The sequence below is a fragment of the Triticum urartu genome, chromosome 7A (assembly GCF_056163025.1).
Source record: "Triticum urartu cultivar PI428250 chromosome 7A, HENAU_Tu73, whole genome shotgun sequence".
NCBI classification, from domain to species: domain Eukaryota; kingdom Viridiplantae; phylum Streptophyta; class Magnoliopsida; order Poales; family Poaceae; genus Triticum; species Triticum urartu.
This window is the reverse complement of record NC_141879.1, coordinates 678,362,586-678,381,445: the sequence shown is the minus strand read 5'-3', so window position 1 is coordinate 678,381,445 and position 18,860 is coordinate 678,362,586. Positions and strand designations below refer to the sequence as shown.

General features: G+C 45.3%; 2 protein-coding genes across 4 annotated transcripts in view; one reads left to right on the top strand and one right to left on the bottom strand.

The window, feature by feature from the left end:
- The window catches only part of LOC125519320 (actin-related protein 2/3 complex subunit 3-like), a 113,810-nt gene extending 103,471 nt beyond the window's left edge, over nucleotides 1-10,339 (top strand). The window contains exons 2-5 of the mRNA XM_087533796.1: nucleotides 8,351-8,477; nucleotides 9,352-9,417; nucleotides 9,508-9,777; nucleotides 10,052-10,339. Of these exons, the coding sequence (XP_087389922.1) occupies nucleotides 8,351-8,477; nucleotides 9,352-9,417; nucleotides 9,508-9,777; nucleotides 10,052-10,194 (606 nt within the window). The 3' untranslated portion in view covers nucleotides 10,195-10,339. The remainder of the gene's footprint in view (nucleotides 1-8,350; nucleotides 8,478-9,351; nucleotides 9,418-9,507; nucleotides 9,778-10,051) is intronic.
- Nucleotides 10,340-14,654: 4,315 nt separating this feature from the next.
- Nucleotides 14,655-18,363, bottom strand: LOC125524266 (cysteine-rich receptor-like protein kinase 10). Of its 3 annotated transcripts, XM_048689345.2 has the most exons (8): nucleotides 17,568-17,703; nucleotides 16,783-17,452; nucleotides 16,332-16,430; nucleotides 16,071-16,252; nucleotides 15,758-15,968; nucleotides 15,417-15,654; nucleotides 15,159-15,309; nucleotides 14,655-15,069 (listed from the first exon to the last, which is right to left on the bottom strand). In XM_048689345.2, the coding sequence occupies exons 2-8, from the start codon at nucleotides 17,411-17,413 to the stop codon at nucleotides 14,767-14,769; spliced, it is 1,815 nt and encodes a 604-aa protein (XP_048545302.2). In that variant the 5' UTR covers nucleotides 17,414-17,452; nucleotides 17,568-17,703; the 3' UTR covers nucleotides 14,655-14,766. The 3 variants fall into 3 exon arrangements, with proteins under 3 accessions (XP_048545302.2, XP_048545301.2, XP_087389757.1); XM_048689344.2 differs by having other exon boundaries at nucleotides 16,783-18,363; XM_087533631.1 differs by lacking the exon at nucleotides 17,568-17,703 and having other exon boundaries at nucleotides 16,348-16,430; nucleotides 16,783-17,002.
- Nucleotides 18,364-18,860: the final 497 nt, after the last annotated feature.

The following is an 18,860-nucleotide window of genomic DNA, read 5'->3' as shown; positions in this document are numbered from 1 at the left end:
GGCTGGGCAATCGAGCTGCTCCACTGTCTTTATCCAGTCCTGTTAATGACATGGAAGCTTAGATCCCGCACATGATTTAACTGGGGCAAATAAATACCCTGTGAGATATAAAAACTTACCGAATTGGCATGGCGCTTTGCGCTGATTCCACGGTCCTCAGTGAGGGAAGGAGGTACCTCAGCGCCCTTGAACAGCACCCTCCAGACGTCCTCGTGCATCGTGTCGTAGAGCTCTCACAGCGTCTGGTGCTTGGCCGGGTCGAACTCCCACAAATTGAATGCCCGTCGTTGACACGGGAGGATCCGACGGAAGAGCATGACCTGGACCACGTTGACGAGCTTGATTTTCTTGCTCATCATGTTCCTGATGCTGGTATGGAGTTCGGTCAACTCTGCCGGAGAACCCCAGGACAGGCCCTTCTCTTTTCAGGAGGTGAGCCACGTGGGGATTCCGAATCGAAATTTGGGGGCCACCACCCAGTTGGTGTCGCACGGCTCGGTGATGTAGAACCACCCCGATTGCCACCCCTTTATGGTATCCACATAGGAGCCCTCGAGCCAGGTGACGTTAGGCATTTTGCCCACCATGGCGCCTCCGCACTCTGCTTGCTGGCCAACCACCACCTTCGGTTTAACATTGAAGGTTTTCAGCCATAGGCCGAAGTGGGGCCTGATGCGGAGGAAGGCCTCGCACACGACGATAAACGCCTAGATGTTGAGGATGAAATTGGGGGCCAGATCATGAAAATCCAGCCCGTAGTAAAACATGAGCCCGCGGACAAACGGGTGGAGGGGAAATCCCAGTCCGCGGACGAAGTGGGTAAGAAAAACTACCCTCTCATGGGGTTCGGGCGTAGGGATGATCTGCCCCTCATCTGGCAGCCGGTGCGCGATATCCGCGGCCAGATATCTGGCTTCTCGTAACTTTGCGATGTGCTCCTCCGTGACGGAGGAGACCATCCACTTGCCTCCTGCTCCGGACATGCTTGGAGTGGTTTGAGAAGAAAAATGCGTTTGGGCACTGGAGCTCGAGTGTGTGAGAATGGATAAGAAAGGAGGTAGAAGGAATGGGTAAAAGGGGTGAATCCTTGTCCCTTTATAAGGGCGGAAGAGGCGATGCGCCTCCCCACTTGCCTGGTAAAATCGCTTATTCCCCAAGCGCCGTAATCGATGGCGCGGTTGGGTTACCCACGTCCGTATTGATGAGAATCCCGTAATAAGGGGGACACGATCTCTGCTTTGACAAGACGTGTCAAGAAAACCGCCCCCGCGATATGTGCGGTGCTGGTTGAGAAAAACGGTTCGAATAATGACCGGGCCATGACAAGATGTCATGCTATCAAACGTGTCAGCAGATTGGTTTTGTGGAAATATTATTCTCTCTACGGTAGTATGTGGAACTTGTTTTGCAGAGCCGGACACTATCCTTGGGTTCAAAATCTTCTATGGAGTATTCAGAGGAGGAACCCGCCTTGCAATGCCGAAGACAAAACTGCGCGCCGGACTCATCGTCATTGAAGTCTGGTTCAGGGGCTACTGAGGGAGTCCTAGATTAGGGGGTCTCCGGACAGCCGGACTATATCCTTTGACCGGACTGTAGGACTATGAAGATACAATATTGAAGACTTCGTCTCGTGTCCGGATGGGACTCTCCTTGGCGTGGAAGGCAAGCTTGGCAATACGGATATGTAGATCTCCTCCCTTGTAACTGACTCTGTGTAATCCTAGCCCCCTCCGGTGTCTATATAAACCGGAGGGTTTAGTCCGTAGGACAACAAACAATCATACCATAGGCTAGCTTCTAGGGTTTAGCCTCTACGATCTCATGGTAGATCAACTCTTGTAATACTCATATCATCAAGAACAATCAAGCAGGACGTAGGGTATTACCTCCATCAAGAGGGCCCGAACCTGGGTAAACATCGTGTCCCCTGCCTCTTGTTACCATCCGCCTTAGACGCACAGTTCGGGATCCCCTACCCGAGATCCGCCGGTTTTGACACCGATAGTGGCCCTTCAAGGAAGCAAGGACCCAGGATCGCCATGCGCGATGCCGATGATGAGCCACCAAGGAACGCTCCTGTGCGGCCTTATGAATGGCCTTCAGAGGACTTCATGGATCGAGCAGGAATTAAGGAAGAATTTAACGCGTATTTGCGTAACACTGATCTTGTGAGCTTCGAGGAGTGCCGCCAGTACCACTATCTCACTAGTTCCTTTGTGACGAGGTTTGAATTTTCATCTTCACGCAATTCTCAAACTGTTCTGTTTGATCTTTATGAAAAATCTTATACTATGGACTTAGAGGGTTTTACCACTGCTTGCAAACTCCCACAATGGGGTAGTCCTCGTGAACCTCGCAAATCTGAATTTAGAGATTTTCTTGCCAGTATAACTGTGGGTGAATCTAGAGACATAACACAAGCTACAATAGGGAGTATTCATTTTTCTGCTACACATTATTTTGCTCTCTTCATAGGCAGGTGCATAAATGGTAAGGATGAAGCATGTCACATGTGTGTCCCTGACCTCAGTATCCTTAGGAGTGCTGTGTTAGGAGATAAATTTTATAATTTGGGAGCTATTGTTGCACGCAGGTTGCATAATAATAGATTTAATGGAGATTTCTTTGGTGGAATTTATGCAACTTGCTTAGCTGATTTTCTTGGTGTAACCATACGTGATGATGATATTGAATTGCCTCCTACTTATCTAGACTTTAATGCTATGGTTCACCATCAGTTTGTTGAGAGGAATGAACTGCCTCTCCAGTACTGACTAATCTTTGACAGGCGTCACGCTGTCAATATTGTCCTCCCTGTTCCCGCTTTCTTTGACTTTCAGGAAAAAGGGAGACATTACATAACCAGAGAGGAGGCGGGGGAGTATAAGAGGAGGGCTGAGATAGCTCGCCTCCAAGCTGCAGCACACGATGCAATGACCTCTGCATCGCAGTACGGCCCCAACTACAACTATGGATATCCGCTAGGCCATCCGTGGCAATAAACAAACTTAGGCCAAAATCCTAAGCTTGTGGGAGTACGTATTTCTCACAGACATTACATTCATGTTCACACACTTATTGCTAGATGTCGGTGCTCCTACTTTTTTACTGTAATATCCATGCTAGTTTATTTTCTTTTTCCTGCTTTCTTCTTGTGTGTTTAATAAACTTTAAGAAAAACTAAAAAATTTAGTGGTAGCTTTTAGTCAGTTTACTTTTCATGATGTGGTAGTAATAAAACCCAAAAATATTACCTGTTCTTCTTTTGCTTGTTGGGAGCTTTCCCGTGTAAATAGTTTTATTTCTTTTCTTTTCTTTGGAGTCGATAGGAGAAGACTATGATTAAATTGTTGAAGTGGCTCTTATATGCATTATTGTTGATTTAACCAAGAGCCCATATTACCTTGTCTTCTCCTATTTATTGAATGCTCGCAGATTCTAGCTTAGTCCAATGCATGCGCACTGTTATTATTATTCACTTCGTTCGGCCGTGCAAGTGAAAGGCAATTATGACGATATATGATGGACTGAATGAGATGAGAGAAGCTGGTATGAACTCGACCTCTCTTGTTTTTGTAAATATAATTAGTTCATCATTCCTGATTCAGCTCATTATGAATAAACATGTTTACAATGACAATTAGAGATTATAGTTGCTTATGCCATGCTTAATTAGCTAGGAGTTCATAATGGTTTACCTTGCGTGCCAACATGCTATTAAAATGGTTGTGATGTGGTATGATGGGGTGGTATCCTCCTTTAAATTATTTAAGTGACTTGACTTGGCATATGTTCACACATGTAGTTGAAACAAATCAACATAGCCTTCACGATATTTATGTTCATGGTGGGTTATATCCTATTCATGCTTGCACTCAATGTTTATTAATTTTAATGCATGTTCATGACTGTTGTCGCTCTCTAGTTGGTCGCTTCCCAGTCTTTTGCTAGCCTTCACTTGTACTAAGCGGGAATACTTCTTGTGCATCCAATCCCTTAAACCCCAAAGTTATTCCATATGAGTCTACCATACCTTTCTATATGCGGTATCTACCTGTCGTTCCAAGTAAATTTGTATGTGCCAAACTCTAAACCTTCAAATGAAATTCTATTTTGTATGCTCAAATAGCTCATGTATCAACTAGGGTTGTCCTTATCTTCCATGTTAGGCGGGTTATTCTCAAGAGGAGTGGACTTCGCTCCTCACTCACGAGAAAATGGTTGGACACCGGGATGCCCAGTCTCATGCTTTATGCAAACTAAATCAAAATAATTGCAAACAAAACTCCCCCTGGGACTGTTGTTAGTTGGAGGCACTCGTTGTTTCGAGCAAGCCATGGATTGATACTTGTTGGTGGAGGGGGATTATAAACTTTACCATTCTGTTTGGGAAACGCCTATAATGTGTGTAGCATGGAAGATATCGCCATCTCTTGGTTGTTATGTCGACAATGAAAGTATACCGCTCAAAATATTATTTATCTCTGATTTAAAATCGAGCTCTGGCATCTCTACAAATCCCTGCTTCCCTCTGCGAAGGGCCTATCTATTTACTTTCATGTTGAGTCATCACCCTCTTATTAAAAAGCACCAGCTGAAGAGCACTGCTGTCATTTGCATTCATTACTATTAATTTATATTGGGTATGACTATGACTGGATCTCTTTTACCATGAATTATAATGTCTAGTCAGTCCTTAATCTTTAAAGGTGCTCTGCATTTATGTTTTGCGGTCTCAGAAAGGGCTAGCGAGATACCATCTTGTTATATCATATCATGATTGTTTTGAGAAAGTGTTGTCATCCGAGATTTATTATTATTGCTCGCTAGTTGATTATGCCATTGACATGAGTAAACATGAGACCTAAATGTTATTGTGAATATGGTTAATTATAATCTTTGCTGAAAACTTGAATGCTAGCTTTACATATTTACAACAACAAGAGCAAACAGAGTTTGTAAAAGTTTTTCTTTATCACTTTCAGTTTATCAACTGAATTGCTTGAGGACAAGCAAAGGTTTAAGTTTGGAGGAGTTGATACGTCTCCGTCGTATCTACTTTTTCAAACACTTTTGCCCTTATTTTTGACTCTAACTTGCATGATTTGAATGGAACTAACCCAGACTGACGCCGTTTTCAGCAAAATTGCCATGGTGTTATTTATGTGCAGAAACAAAAGTTCTCGGAATGACATGAAACTCCACAGAACTTATTTTTGGAAAATATTAAAAATACTGGAAGAAGAATCCATGTTAGGGGGCCTCCACCTGTCCACGAGGGTGGGGGCGCGCCTGCCCCCTGGGCGCGCCCCCTGCCTCGTGGGCCCCCTGTTGCTCCACCGACCTCAACTCCAACTCCATATATTCGTATTCGGGGAGAAAAAAATCAGAGAGAAGGATTCATCACGTTTTACGATACAGAGCCACCGCCAAGCCGTAAACTCTTTCGGGAGGGCTGATCTGGAGTCCATTCGGGGCTCCGGAGAGGGGAATCCGTCGCGTCGTCATCATCAACCATCCTCCATCACCAATTTCATGATGCTCACCGCCGTGCGTGAGTAATTCTATCGTAGGCTTACTGGACGGTGATGGGTTGGATGAGATTTATCATGTAATCGAGTTAGTTTTGTTAGGGTTTGATCCCTAGTAGCCACTATGTTCTGAGATTGATGTTGCTATGACTTTGCTATGCTTAATGCTTGTCACTAGGGCCCAAGTGCCATGATTTCATATCTGAACCTATTATGTTTTCATGAATATATGTGAGTTCTTGATCCTATCTTGCAAGTCTATAGTCACCTACTATGTGTTATGATCCGGCAACCCCGAAGTGACAATAATCGGGACCACTCCCGGTGATGATCGTAGTTTGAGGAGTTCATGTATTCACTATGTGTTAATATTTTGTTCCGATACTCTATTAAAAGGAGGCCTTAATATCCCTTAGTTTCCATTAGGACCCCGCTGCCACGGGAGGATAGGACAAAAGATGTCATGCAAGCTCTTTTCCATAAGCACGTATGACTATATTCGGAATACATGCCTACATTACATTGATGAATTGGAGCCAGTTCTGTGTCACCCTATGTAATGACTGTTACATGATGAACCGCATCCGGCATAATTCTTCATCACCGATCCAATGCCTACGAGCTTTTCACTTATTGTTCTTCGCTTATTTACTTTTCCATTGCGACTGTTACAATCACTACAAAACCCAAAAATATTACTTTTGCTACTGCTACCGTTACTTTCATATTACTTTGCTACTAAATACTTTGCTGCAGATATTAAGTTATCCAAGTGTGGCTGAATTGACAACTCAGTTGCTAATACTTGAGAATATTCTTTGGCTCCCCTTGTGTCGAATCAATAAATTTGGGTTGAATACTCTACCCTCGAAAACTGTTGCGATCCCCTATACTTGTGGGTTATCAGTGAGTTATCATGTTATTTGCATAGAAGTTACCGTCGTACGTTTCAACGACACCCCCACCCCGACCCCTCCGACAAAGTTATCAGGTCTACCATGTATGAGTTATCATGTTATTTGCACAGAAGTTACCGTGGCATGTTTCAGCGACTTGCCCCACCCCATCCTCGCCGACCAAGTTATCATAAGTTATCAGGTCCGCCATGTTTGAGTTATCATGTTATTTGCACAGAAGTGATCATGGCATGTTTCAGCGACTTGCCCCACCCCCACCCTGGCCGACCAAGTTATCAAGACCGGGGTACATAAGTTATCAGGTCTGCCATGTTTGAGTTATCATGTTATTTGCACAGAAGTTATCGTGTATGTTTCAACAACTCCCTCACCCCCACCCTCGCCGACAAAGTTTTTAGGATCGGGGTACATAAGTTATCAGATCTATGAATTTTGAGTTACCATGTTATTTACATTAAAGTTAACGGAGGATATTTCATCAACCCTCCCCCCCCCCTCCCGGTCGGTAAAGTTAGCAGGAACGGGGTACCTAAGCGCGGAAAAAATCGAACACTAAATTAACTCGTTTTTATGCATACGTATTAGAGGGGACATGTTAAATAGCCCATTTACTTTCTTTTGCCCAATAAAGAATCGTAGGTCAGGTGGTAGGCTAGTTAAGTTGGCTCACTAATGATGCAAGGATCGAATCCTCTCTTGTTCACACCAATTTTTGCGTGAAAAAATCTTGAACGAAAAAAGATCTAAAAAAGAAAAAAATGGATCGGGAGGAGAGCAAGAAATAGAATCTAGAGAGGGGAAAAAATGATAAATTAAGTTCGCCAGATCTGCACTATAGATGGAGGGCTGCACTAGAGCAGTCATCTACTTGCGGGATTCGATTCCTACGTACGACGCACGGGCATTGTATTCTACCAGTAGAAAGAACATGGAGTAGAGTATCTACCAATCGGTAAAGTGTAGTACGCCCGTGACATCGGGGGAGCCGTGAAGGACGCACGCAAATCTGTCCGCCTCCCACTCGCGAGCCACGACCTCTTCCTCCTACGCCGCGGCCGGACCCGACCCGCTCTCCTCCGACGCCGTCTCCCTCCTGCGATCTCCTCTACGACGAGCGACGCCGCCTGCCTCATCTCCTGGCACCAGCAGCGACCCCGCCGCTCGCCGTCTCCGGTGAGGAGCCTCACCTCGCAACCTCCTTCCTTCCCCCCATCACCCTCCGTCCCGTCCATCCCCATAGCCGGCGAGACGTTGCGACCTCACGTCCAGATCTACCCGTCCCTGCCCATTGCTCCGTCCAATTCGATCCCATCCCATTCCCATCGTCTCTGGGATTCGATTTGGTTGCCGCTGGTGGATCCGGGAGTCCATAAGACGACCGCTTCCTATGCGTTGCCCCTGCAGCCAAATGAGCCCTTTAGGGAATCCGTTAGTTTTTAATCTGATGATGTAACTGCTCCGAATTTTGCTTTGAGGTTTGGGCTTGACGTCGTGAGGAAAAAACATTTCACAACAAATCCTGGTGAATATTGGGCTTGTAGCTTGATTTCATTTCAATCCCCTCCAGTATGATTGTCTTGGATGATGTGAATGCAATTGCAGTTATTCAGTTTATCACCGGCAAGTTTGCCTTTGTTATCTGCTGCTTTTCTTCTTATCATCACACAACTCCAACTTGTTTTCCTATAACATACGTAGCTTCTATCTTGATGCAGAGTCCTGAATAGCTTGCTGCCGGCCGTGGCCATTAACCAGCTTCTGAGGAAACTATTCAGAGCCAGTCTGCTTCTGTAAGGGCTTTGTTACAACTCCTGCTTCTGTATGCAGTCTGCTGAAAAACTAGTCCAGTATTCAGTCCCCTTATTATTTGTTTTAGATTCCACGGTTGTACTAGGCTAGGGTGAACCTCCTTCTCCGGCGACCGGCCTCCATTCCAGCCCCTCGCTACCAGATACAGCAGATCTACACAGGTGGAGATCCCTGTTTGTGTGCGGTGCACTGTACCTGGCGGTCCTCCATAGCCATGGTATGTTACTTGCCCTCTCCTTCGTCCAGACCTTGTCATTCACTGGACGTCATTGTTGCCGAATTTGGGCAGACACTGAGTCTGATTAGGTTCCATTTTGAATGTTTAATGTTGGAGAAGTTGGCGCATAAAGATTGGTGCCATTTTGAATGCTCTGTTTTTCATTACTGAAGGCGATACTATCACTAACCAATGTGGTGCACCTCAATGCCTCATCAGCCATCACAAAATCCCTGTTCATATTTTGTGGTTACTTACCAGAGCAAGTTTGGGAAGGTCCTGGAAGCTTATGTTGAAGTAGAGCCCAACAGCTAGAAAATTCTAGTTTGACGCCATCAGTACTTGAGATGACAATACTTTTCTGAAATGAAGCAAAACGTTAAGCCTAAAAATATAGAACTCCAGTCTTGATTGTCATACAAATGGAAACCCTTTCTCAGTATTGAAGTACAACTATAGCACTTGATTTATTTCCAAATCAAATGACGAAGCTATATGACACTTCCATTTGCACGTCAAACATACAAGCCATATAGTTGTATGGTGCCTTCTGCTTATAAAAGTCAACAAGGTATTCCAAACAGGACAAAAGGTAGTACGGTGACATAAATTTTGTGGGGTCAAAGTACTTCAATTAGAGTTACACCTTTAGGAATACCTTTCATGGGTTTAGGGGTTTGATGAAGGTAATATGAATGGTAGCAAACAACTATCAAATGTGCCCATCGCTTGCTTTAGTTTCACATACTAGTTTTGTTAGTTCTAGTTTGATCATGGTTGACGTTAACTAGCGATATGTGAGCACCATATATGTTTCTGCCTTGAGGACAAGTTTATCACTCTAGTTTCACTGATGATGATGGGATCACAAAAGCCTGTGGGTGTCCTTTGCTTCCACTGAAAACTCATATCAAGGGCCCAGCCCCAGCCTCAGATTCAGGTACCGGTACAACATCAGACACACTTAATGGTGTACTTCCATTGCTGCATGACCATGCCAAACTGCTAACTAATGTTGATGCTATTACAGATAAAGCGGATATAGTCGATGAAGCGATAACTTTCTTCCGAGCAAATGTTTTCTTCAAAAACTTCCATGTCAAAAGCCCAGCAGACAAGTTGCTTATCTATCTGACATCTTACATCAATATTGCCTTGAAAAGACTAGAAAGCTGCCGGACACTGGCTGTTGGAACTAAGGCAATCATTAACCTGGGGTTGGAAACTGTTCCTGTGCCCGGGGAACCGGGGTTTCCTTTCCCTGGACTTTTCACTCTTCCCGAATCCCAGGAAGAAGCAGGTATATAGCTCTCATCAAATTCAATGCATATTTGCACGTGCATGTGCTTTATTGATAGCAAGTTAGCAACTAAGCTAACTCTTTTCTGTAGAAGTAATAAGTTATTTGCTTGGTATTTCACGTGATTTACTTCTTGAGAGAAACAAGCAATAGTATTTTAATAAAGCCGTAGGATAGTTCAGCTATAAAGTGGTATACACCAAATCTAACCGAAGAATAGTCTTACTCCCATGGATTGTGATCCTCAATTAAGCATTTCTCCGCTCTAATGCAGAATTGTTGAGGAACTATCTGAAGCAGATAAGGGAGGAAACAAGCGGGAGGCTGCTCAACTGTGCATACAGAGCTAATGGCACTCCAAACAAATGGTGGTTGGCTTTTGCAAAGAGGAAGTTCATGAACCTTGTCATCCTTTAGAGTGTAATTAAGCATTTCAGCTACAGGTTAGATGTGTTTTTGTATATCCTTATTTCACTCGGACATTTATTTATATGATGATGTAAATAATCTTTCTTCTGAAGTATTCAAGTATAAAATGCCAAAAACAGTTTCTTGCAATGTACTGCTGTTATCGTGGCATTCGCTGAATTAATTCTTCCTTCTCTTCCTGTGGGTCTGGCTCGAAATCGGACCGATTTTGCCATTGATGCAGTGTTATGCAGAGTGAATAATTTATCCTGATTATAGTTCTCAGGATATTGACGCTATAATTTAGATACGAAGTACTGGCTAGTTAACAAGTACTTCTTTGGGGCTAGGTTAACAATTGTATATTTAAGTGAAAAACTGGTATTACTCTATGTTACTGTTAGCAGGAGAAACGATTGCTTAAATCTTTTGAATGGCCTGACAGGCGCATTTGGACCTTGTTCAGGTTTACCTTCTTTTCCATGCAGCGATGTAGAAGTCATTGCACTCCAGAGAGGTCTCAAACTCCTGGAGAGCCCTACGCGGCGATCTTGGTCGGCTGTTTCCAGCGTGCTAATTTGATAGGTGCTATCTCCTTTAAACACTGGCCCAGGGATGCAAATCGTTTGGCGCACACTTAATAAATATGCTTTTGATTATAAGTCTAGTTTTAATTGCGATGGTGACCCTCCTAGATTTATTTTGCTTTCAGTGTTGACCGATATCTCTCTCTGATATTCAATAAAGCTCGGGACGAGGCATTCTCATAAAACAATGGATCTTGTTGATGTTATTAAACCTGTGTTATGGAGCAGATGTTGTCCTGAATGTTCTCTGTAGAATGCCATATGTGCCTGATTCTTTCACCAATCACCAGATATGCTGTTAACGGTTAACTGGTGAATAGATCTGATGACGGGCCATGTGTGGTGGCTCATCATTGGAACTTGCTACACTGACTAGAGGTTGATAACAACTGCGTAGGGGTCTTAGAGCAATTCTAGCCGATCGCCTATAACCGGTTAGAGTAAAGTCCTGGTTTTCTCCTCTAACCGGCACGTAGGCGAACTCTTGAAACCGTTAGGTGAGTAAATTTTTTACTCCTTGGCACCGCGGCTCCTAAATATACCCGGCTTCCACCCGGCCGAGTAAAAGTTGCAGCCTCTTTTCTACGCCTCCACCCCCACTGCCGGCGACTACCCACCACCTTCACCGCTTCTCTTCACCCTCGCCGCCCTTTTGCTTGAGCCCGAGCCGGTCGCCGTTGCCGGAGTCGAGCTAAAACACTATTGCCGCCGCATCGACCCCGTCGCTGGAAAGCGCCTTGGATCTTCTTCCTTGTAGCCGCACCGGCACCTTGTCGTGCTTTGCCGGTCATCTCCATGCCTTGCCGACCGCTAGTATTGGCTCAACATCATCGGCCGGCTGTTACACTTCCGCCGCCTTGCAAGTATTTCGACAGTTTTCCTAGGTGAGTCTTTTTTAGCTTGTTTGTCTCGTTTTTTCTTTTTTTAGTTGAATTCAACTAGTCATTTAGTTTGAAGATGAAGAGGCTGAGAGAGATGATCTTCTAGGACTCTTCGTCACCGGAGGAGGAAGAAGATGACGTTGACTTCAAAATGGTCGTTGGGATGATCTTCAATGATGATATTTGGCGACCGAGGAGAGGATCGCAGTTCGGCCGCATGCAACTCAAACCATAATAGAGCGGAGGGCTATGCCAAGATTATGAGAGATTATTTCGACCCTAATCAAATCTATCCAGAGAAGTATTTTCACCGCAAATTTCAGATGCACACAAGTCTTTTTCTCACCATTGCAAAAGCCATGGAGAAGCATGCGGAGAGATAAGGCCTTGTACAATGGGAGGTGCTTAATTAGCGAAGATGCTTAGAGAAATAAACCAGACTTTTCTTAAGCACCGGTGCTTATTTGTACAGAATAGACGCTTAACTAAGCGTCTCTTCTGTAGAAATAGGCATCGATGCTTCAGAAAAACCCGGTTTATTTTTCTAAGCATCTCTCTAAACACCTCCCATTATACAAGGCCTAAGAGGGCACCTTCAGGCGGCGGCGCCTAGAAGAGGCCATTGGCGTCAGTGCGACGGCGTCCGAGACTCCACTAACAAGGCAGCCTCTTACCGTGAGGTTTCCCCTGTCGCCCTCTCCAATCTGAATCTGTAGTAATTTTCCTTTGAGGGTGCAGCAGGGTTAGTGCTACGCTGAAAGTCCTTGCTGTCTTCATCCACGAGTCTCAGTCCAGACTCCAGACTTGTATATTTCATGGGGCTAAAACAGTAGAGTACTACATTATTTCGAGAATGAAAAACATTTTTTTACAGTAGGTGGCATGACCAATTCTTGAGCTGATGCTTATACTATTCATTAACCGTATATACTGAACCATGGATATCTCATTAGGAAGTTTCTGGTGCCAACTTGGAGTGCCCGGTCAGTGCTACGGTCCAAGTTGTTGCTGTCTTCGTCCATGAGTCTCAATCCAGATTTTTTTTAGAAAAAGAGGATGACCCCCGGCTTCTGCATCTGGGAGATGCATACGGTCACTTTATTGATTATTCTCGAGGACCGTACAAAATATTACAACAATGTGCCTGAATCTGCCATCTTGGCAACATATGCCGCTACTCCTATCCAATATGATGAAGGGGTGCTAGCTGGGCCACTACCCAAACCACTCACCTAAGCCTAACATCAAAAGCCGGAAGCCGAAACTCATTCGGAAGCCCCAACCGAGCCACATACCGGGTCTGGGGCACAATCCGGTCAGACGCACTCGTGTGTCATCGCCGCCATCTTCCACAGGTCTTCAGATCATATTGAGGCTTCTACCTTGTCTGGCCACTTTGCCATCGACGTCACCATGACGCCAGACAACAACCTCCTCCTGCGCGAGCCCATCTCCGTGCATCGAACACCAAGTCTCCACAGCGCCATGCCATCGATCTCCGCCGCCATCAATGTGTGAGATGAAGTACCGCTCCACCATCCCTCCAGCCAGCACTTGCTCCAAAACGATGCCCCCAGAAGGGAAAGCGATAGAACGCCATCATCATCCGATTCGGAAGACCCAGATCTGGGGTTTCCCCTGAGCACCCCGAGCCTGATGGCGCAGACTGTCGGCGATGCCTCGACCATCGGCAGTAGCTCCACCAGACGAGTGTCGCCTACGTCGCCGCAGCCTCCAAGATGAAACTGACCAGAATGCATGTGTCGACACCGAACCGCCACCACTTCCACCGCCGCTTGAGCAGCCCCCGAGCAACGCCTTCAGGAAGGAGCACGCCACCGTGGTGTCGTCGTCGCTTGGAACAGGGGGGTTTGAGGTTTTCACCTGAGCTCCTGGGAGGGGTGGAAGGAAGGAGGTCCTCTCCGAAGCCTCCAACAAGGGAAGCAACACCCAAAGGCACTGCCATCGGAGTGGCCTCCACGCCGGCCAAGAGATTCCCCCGGAACCCTTCCAACCACCGGATCTGCAAGGCCAGCACCCAAGAACGGTGACCGAAGCCACCAAGGGCCGGATCCGCTGCAGATCGGAGTAGATCGGGGTCGAGGACGAACATCACCATGGCCACCAACATCCAGCGAGGAACCACCGCCGCAGCCGAAGCCCACCACCTCCCGCCATCCACATGGACAGGGAAGTGGCCCACCTGTCCAAGCCGGCGCGGCCAGGTTGCGCCGCGTGCCACCAGCCAGGGCCGCCGCCATGGATCCGAGGCTCCCCGCCCGAGGAGGAGACGCCTGGATCCTCGCCGCCACCTTCACCAGTACCACGCGGCGGCGCCGGTGAGTACCTCGGGCGGCGGCGGAGAGGGGGGACGCACAGGGAGGAGCGGGTCGGGGCGATTAGGGTTTGCCCCCGAGTCGCCTCAGAGGAGGCGGCGCGGGGGGTGACAGAAACCTCCTGCCTATTAACAAAACTAATGACAATTGTCACCAATCTCAATGAGTCTCAATCCAGATTCCAGACAATATATGTCTTCCAGGTAAAACAGACATCAGTAGTACTCAATCAGTAGTAAAACAGACAATATATGCCCGGAAGTACATTATTTCAAGTATGAAGCACAAATTTCTTAAACTTCTTGAACTGAAGCTTATACTTTTTCTTAATCCTATGCTATACAATGTGTACCTCATGACTCTCCAAGCATGCTGCTCGCATAAAGGAAACGTTACTACATATTCAGATTGGAGCTTGGTGTAAGACTTAACAGGGCGACAGGGAAACCTCATGGCAAGCTGCACTTCCGCTAGTCGTTGGGCGGCTGTCAAGCTGGCCATGACGGCCTCCTCCTGTCACCCATGCCGCCTACTGAAGCGGCCCGAATTGTTTGATTTGCTTCTAAACGGATCTAACGACAAACTCCAGCAACATTGGATTTAGGACTTGGGAGTTAGGATGCTGCTCGCTGTAGCTTCTTGCAGGCATATTTGCACATCAAAGATAAGAGCAACCGGCACATAAGGAAAATAATACTGATGTCCAAACCGACACATTAAGGTCCACACAGAATAGATCACAGTACACAACTAGCTCTACTAATAGCTGGCAAACATCTAACGGCCATCTAGAGTTGTGATGCTTATCCCATTCATAGATTTTTCCATCTGTTCTGTTGCTTGTCCGACTTCACAATTACCTAGAGCATAATACGCGGGTTTCTTTGGTGCTGGAACCAGCGCACTTCCGTTCTCCAACATGAATATAACAGATGACATTAGGGGGCGATCATCAGGATGGTTTTGAACACACAAGAGTCCTACATGAATGCACCGTACAGCTTCTTCTAGAGGACACCTCTCTAAGACAGATGATTCCACCAATTCCGCGGCGTTTCCGTCTTCCCATAGCCTCCATGCCTGAACCAGCAACCGACTTAAGTTATGATCAAGGTATCATTATATTGCTTGGACCAATGAAATTTTGCGCTTCAAATATATATACTTACATAAGCTATAAGGTTGGAGAAGTTGGTCGTGAGTTCTGATGAGCTGATCTTGAAACCACTTACAATCTCCAAGAGAAGTACACCAAAGCTATAAATGTCTGATTTTACAGAAAAGGCACCTCCCATCACATATTCTGGTGACATGTAACCACTGTTTATATAAATTCAACACAAATAAGTGCACAGTGTGAGCAAAATAGTACACAGAAAGGGAAAAAAGAGTAAGATAAGGGTTGGCTAGGACATTTAGTTACTTACTATGTACCAACAACTCGCGTAGTCTTTGCATGCTGCTGGTTTTCACCAAAGATCCTTGCCATACCGAAATCTGATATTTTGGGATTCATTTTTGTATCCAACAAAATGTTACTTGCTTTGAGATCTCTATGAATGATAGTTAATCGTGAATCTTGGTGGAGATAAAGAAGCCCTCTTGCTACACCTTTAATTATCTTAAACCGTGTGGGCCAATCAAGCACAGATTGTCTTGCAGCACCTTTCAATAATAAATATCAAATGAAGTATACCATTAGTCATCTGGAAAATACCTTTTTACGTTGTAAGAACGTTTAGTGATGTGTAATCGAATAAGGACATACCAAAAAGGAAAGCATCCAAACTTTTGTTGGGTAAGTATTCATAGATCAGTAACCTCTCATCTCCGTGAATGGAGCAGCCAAGAAGTCTGACTAAGTTCTTATGCTGCAATTTAGCAAATAGAACTATTTCATTCTTAAACTCCGCAATACCTTGCCTAGAACCCTCACTAAGCCTTTTGACAGCAACTTCCTTGCCACCTTCCAGCAGTCCCTACATGTTTGCATCATTATAAAATGTAAGATGCTGAAAGTGAGCGTTTTTCACTGGGACAATTATCCTTAAAATGAGCACACTAGTAAAACTTTATGTTACCTTGTAAACTTTGCCGAAACCTCCCCTTCCAATTTGGTTGGAGTCAGAGAAATTATCCGTTGCTGTAGCAATGTCTTCGAAGCTAACAAAGGGAAACTCCACATATTCGCCTCCAATTTCATTTGAAGAGCTGGCATATCTTAACATCTGTCTTTGTTCGATTTCCTTGTTTCGCCACTTGCCTAATAAACATCATGTTTTTTTGTCAACAGTTAGACAACAAAGTTGTATTCTGTAATCAGGGACTCATGTTTGTTCTACCTCTGTATATGCATACCGTTACAAAGGCTATGCATGACAGTATCACCAGGCTTCCAATAGTCGGGGTTACAACCTTTACCAAATTGTTGTTCTTTTGATCTGCAAAAATTATGGCATTACTTTTTCAGGGATAGGCATCAAGCATTACTTGCGACACTACATAGTACCATAACTGATCTCTACTAACCGAGTGAACACAAAAACATGTATGAGATTTTTAAATATCGTCTTCCTCTCATACTGAATACTTGCAAATTTACTCATTTTACAAACACCTCAAGGTTACTGTTATGCTGTTAAATTCACAAGAATTTTACATTTAGCACTCCCTGCCAAAGAGTTGGTGTCAAATGATGTGAAGGCTACTTGATTGACATAAAACCTGTCAAGTGCAGTTACACAACACCTTAAGGACACGAAGAAAATAATGCTAGGGCTCGACGATGCATACCTGGAGAGTCAGCAAGCCGGAGGTACAGATTCTCGCCATTGTTGCTGAACTTCCATGTGTCAACAAGCTCCCCTGTCCAGACTAAGCACCTTGACGGGTCTTCATAAGTGCCATCACTGCTCAAGTTGGCATATGCATATGCTGTACATGAGCAATTGCTGCTGCACTCAGCCGCGCATTGGTCGAAACTTCTGTTCTTGATGTGCAAGAAGTTGGCAGGGACCTTCATCACAGGCAAAGCCACAAAATGATTTGGCTTTCCACATTTCAGAGGTTCCATTCTCCGACATCCTCTGGAGAAGTCAAGATCATCAAGCTCGTACCCATCAAGGCACTGGCATTTTTGGACAGTTCCACTGAAATCACAATAGCCGAATGAGCCACACGAGGCGTAGAACTCGCAGGCAGTGGGGACCTCGCCGATGACTGTCCATGAAGACGAGGAGTTGCTCCAACTCAATGTCTTCATTTTTCCAGTGTAGTCAAGCATCGCACGCGCATATGGTGAGCCATCGGAGACTGTATACACAGCGTAGTACTCGTCTCCTATGTCAGTGGCTGTTTGGTAAAAGATGGGGCTGGTGTTGCTCCGATATGGTCCTCCACTTACAGTTATACTGTTCCGAACCATGGTGCGGCAGTACAACCTAGTTCCATGCCAAATTACTACCTGAAGTTTTGAACTGGGGTCAAGGCCAAAAGAAAAATCTCCATCGGAAGGGTCGTCAGGGCCCTTCCAAGCAACAAGACGCCCAACCACACGGTCTTTATAACTTAGCACGAACCTCATGCCAGGAAGGACGGTGTCCGTCGGGTGATCAAAGCTTTGCCATATGTCTGTGCCGTTCGATGACCGGAGGACCAAGTTGCCTGTGTCGAGGATCACTGCAGTAACTCCGGTATCTCCAGCGGTGATTTTGTTGTTGGTTGCCCAAACAGTTTGGCCTTGGGAGTCGGACAAGATCAGCCCAGAAGTGTTGCTGATGGCAAGCTCTGCAGAAACAGAGGAGGTGATTGGTTTGTTGCGGTTTGCAACCCAAACAACTGTGTGTTTGGGGATGTTGTGGTACCATATGCCAAGGTAGAGGGTACGGTTGGAGCTGGTTGGGGAGAAGAAGCCAAGCGCAAAGTCCCCTCCCTTGGAGACGAGAGTGTTGCCTGAGGTGAGTGGCTTTGCATATGTGAGCTGGTCATCGGATTTGCAGAATGAACTCAAGGATAGTAGAATCAAAATGGGGATGCAGGCCATATCGGATTTGCAACAAGGATAGTTTCTTCTTGGTCTGCTTGTGTGTGAAGTCGACGAAATAGTAGAGTACAGATAATCAATAAGACTGACTAGGCACGGTTTTTGGCAACAGTTGGACTGCAGGGGGTGAATGAATGTGTGGTTGGGGCACCCTCTGTCAGTCGCTGTGAAGTCGACGTGCTTGAATTATCAACGAAATTATGACATGATTTCCAAGTTTCAACAAGCGGCAGAAACTTGGTCATGACTTGGAGTCTCTGGTCCATGCTATGCTTCAAGTCCTCGCTGTCTTCATCCATCAGTCTCAGTCAAGGTACCAATCCAATCCAGACTATATTTCGACCATTGTTTCTTGGAGGTGACAGTTGTACATTATTGAAGAACTAAGCAATCTTTTGTACTCTCCGTCCTAAAATAAGCGTCGCTGATTTAGCATACTAACTTTGTATTAAATACACTGATTTTGGAACGGAGGAAGTACAATGCATGGATGGTCTGACCACTTTGCGAACTGCCGCTTATACTTTGGGACTACCTACTGCTCAGGTGCCTGAGAAACAACGTTTTCTCTGTCACCCATTTCAATCAGCCGTTAGTTTTTTTATTAATGTTGATCCTGCTTCTTGAGAACTTACTTCTTTCTCAGTCGATCCATATTTGTGGCTTATTTTAGCATTTTTTCGGGAATTTGCCTTGTTTTAGCTATTTTTACGTTGCTGTTTCAGGCGATGCCCTGTTTTTTTTTTGAGAATTATGGCCTCCTTAATTAATTGACTAGAGTTTCTGCTTCGGCCTTTGGGCTGCAGCTTTCAATGTCAACCACACATAG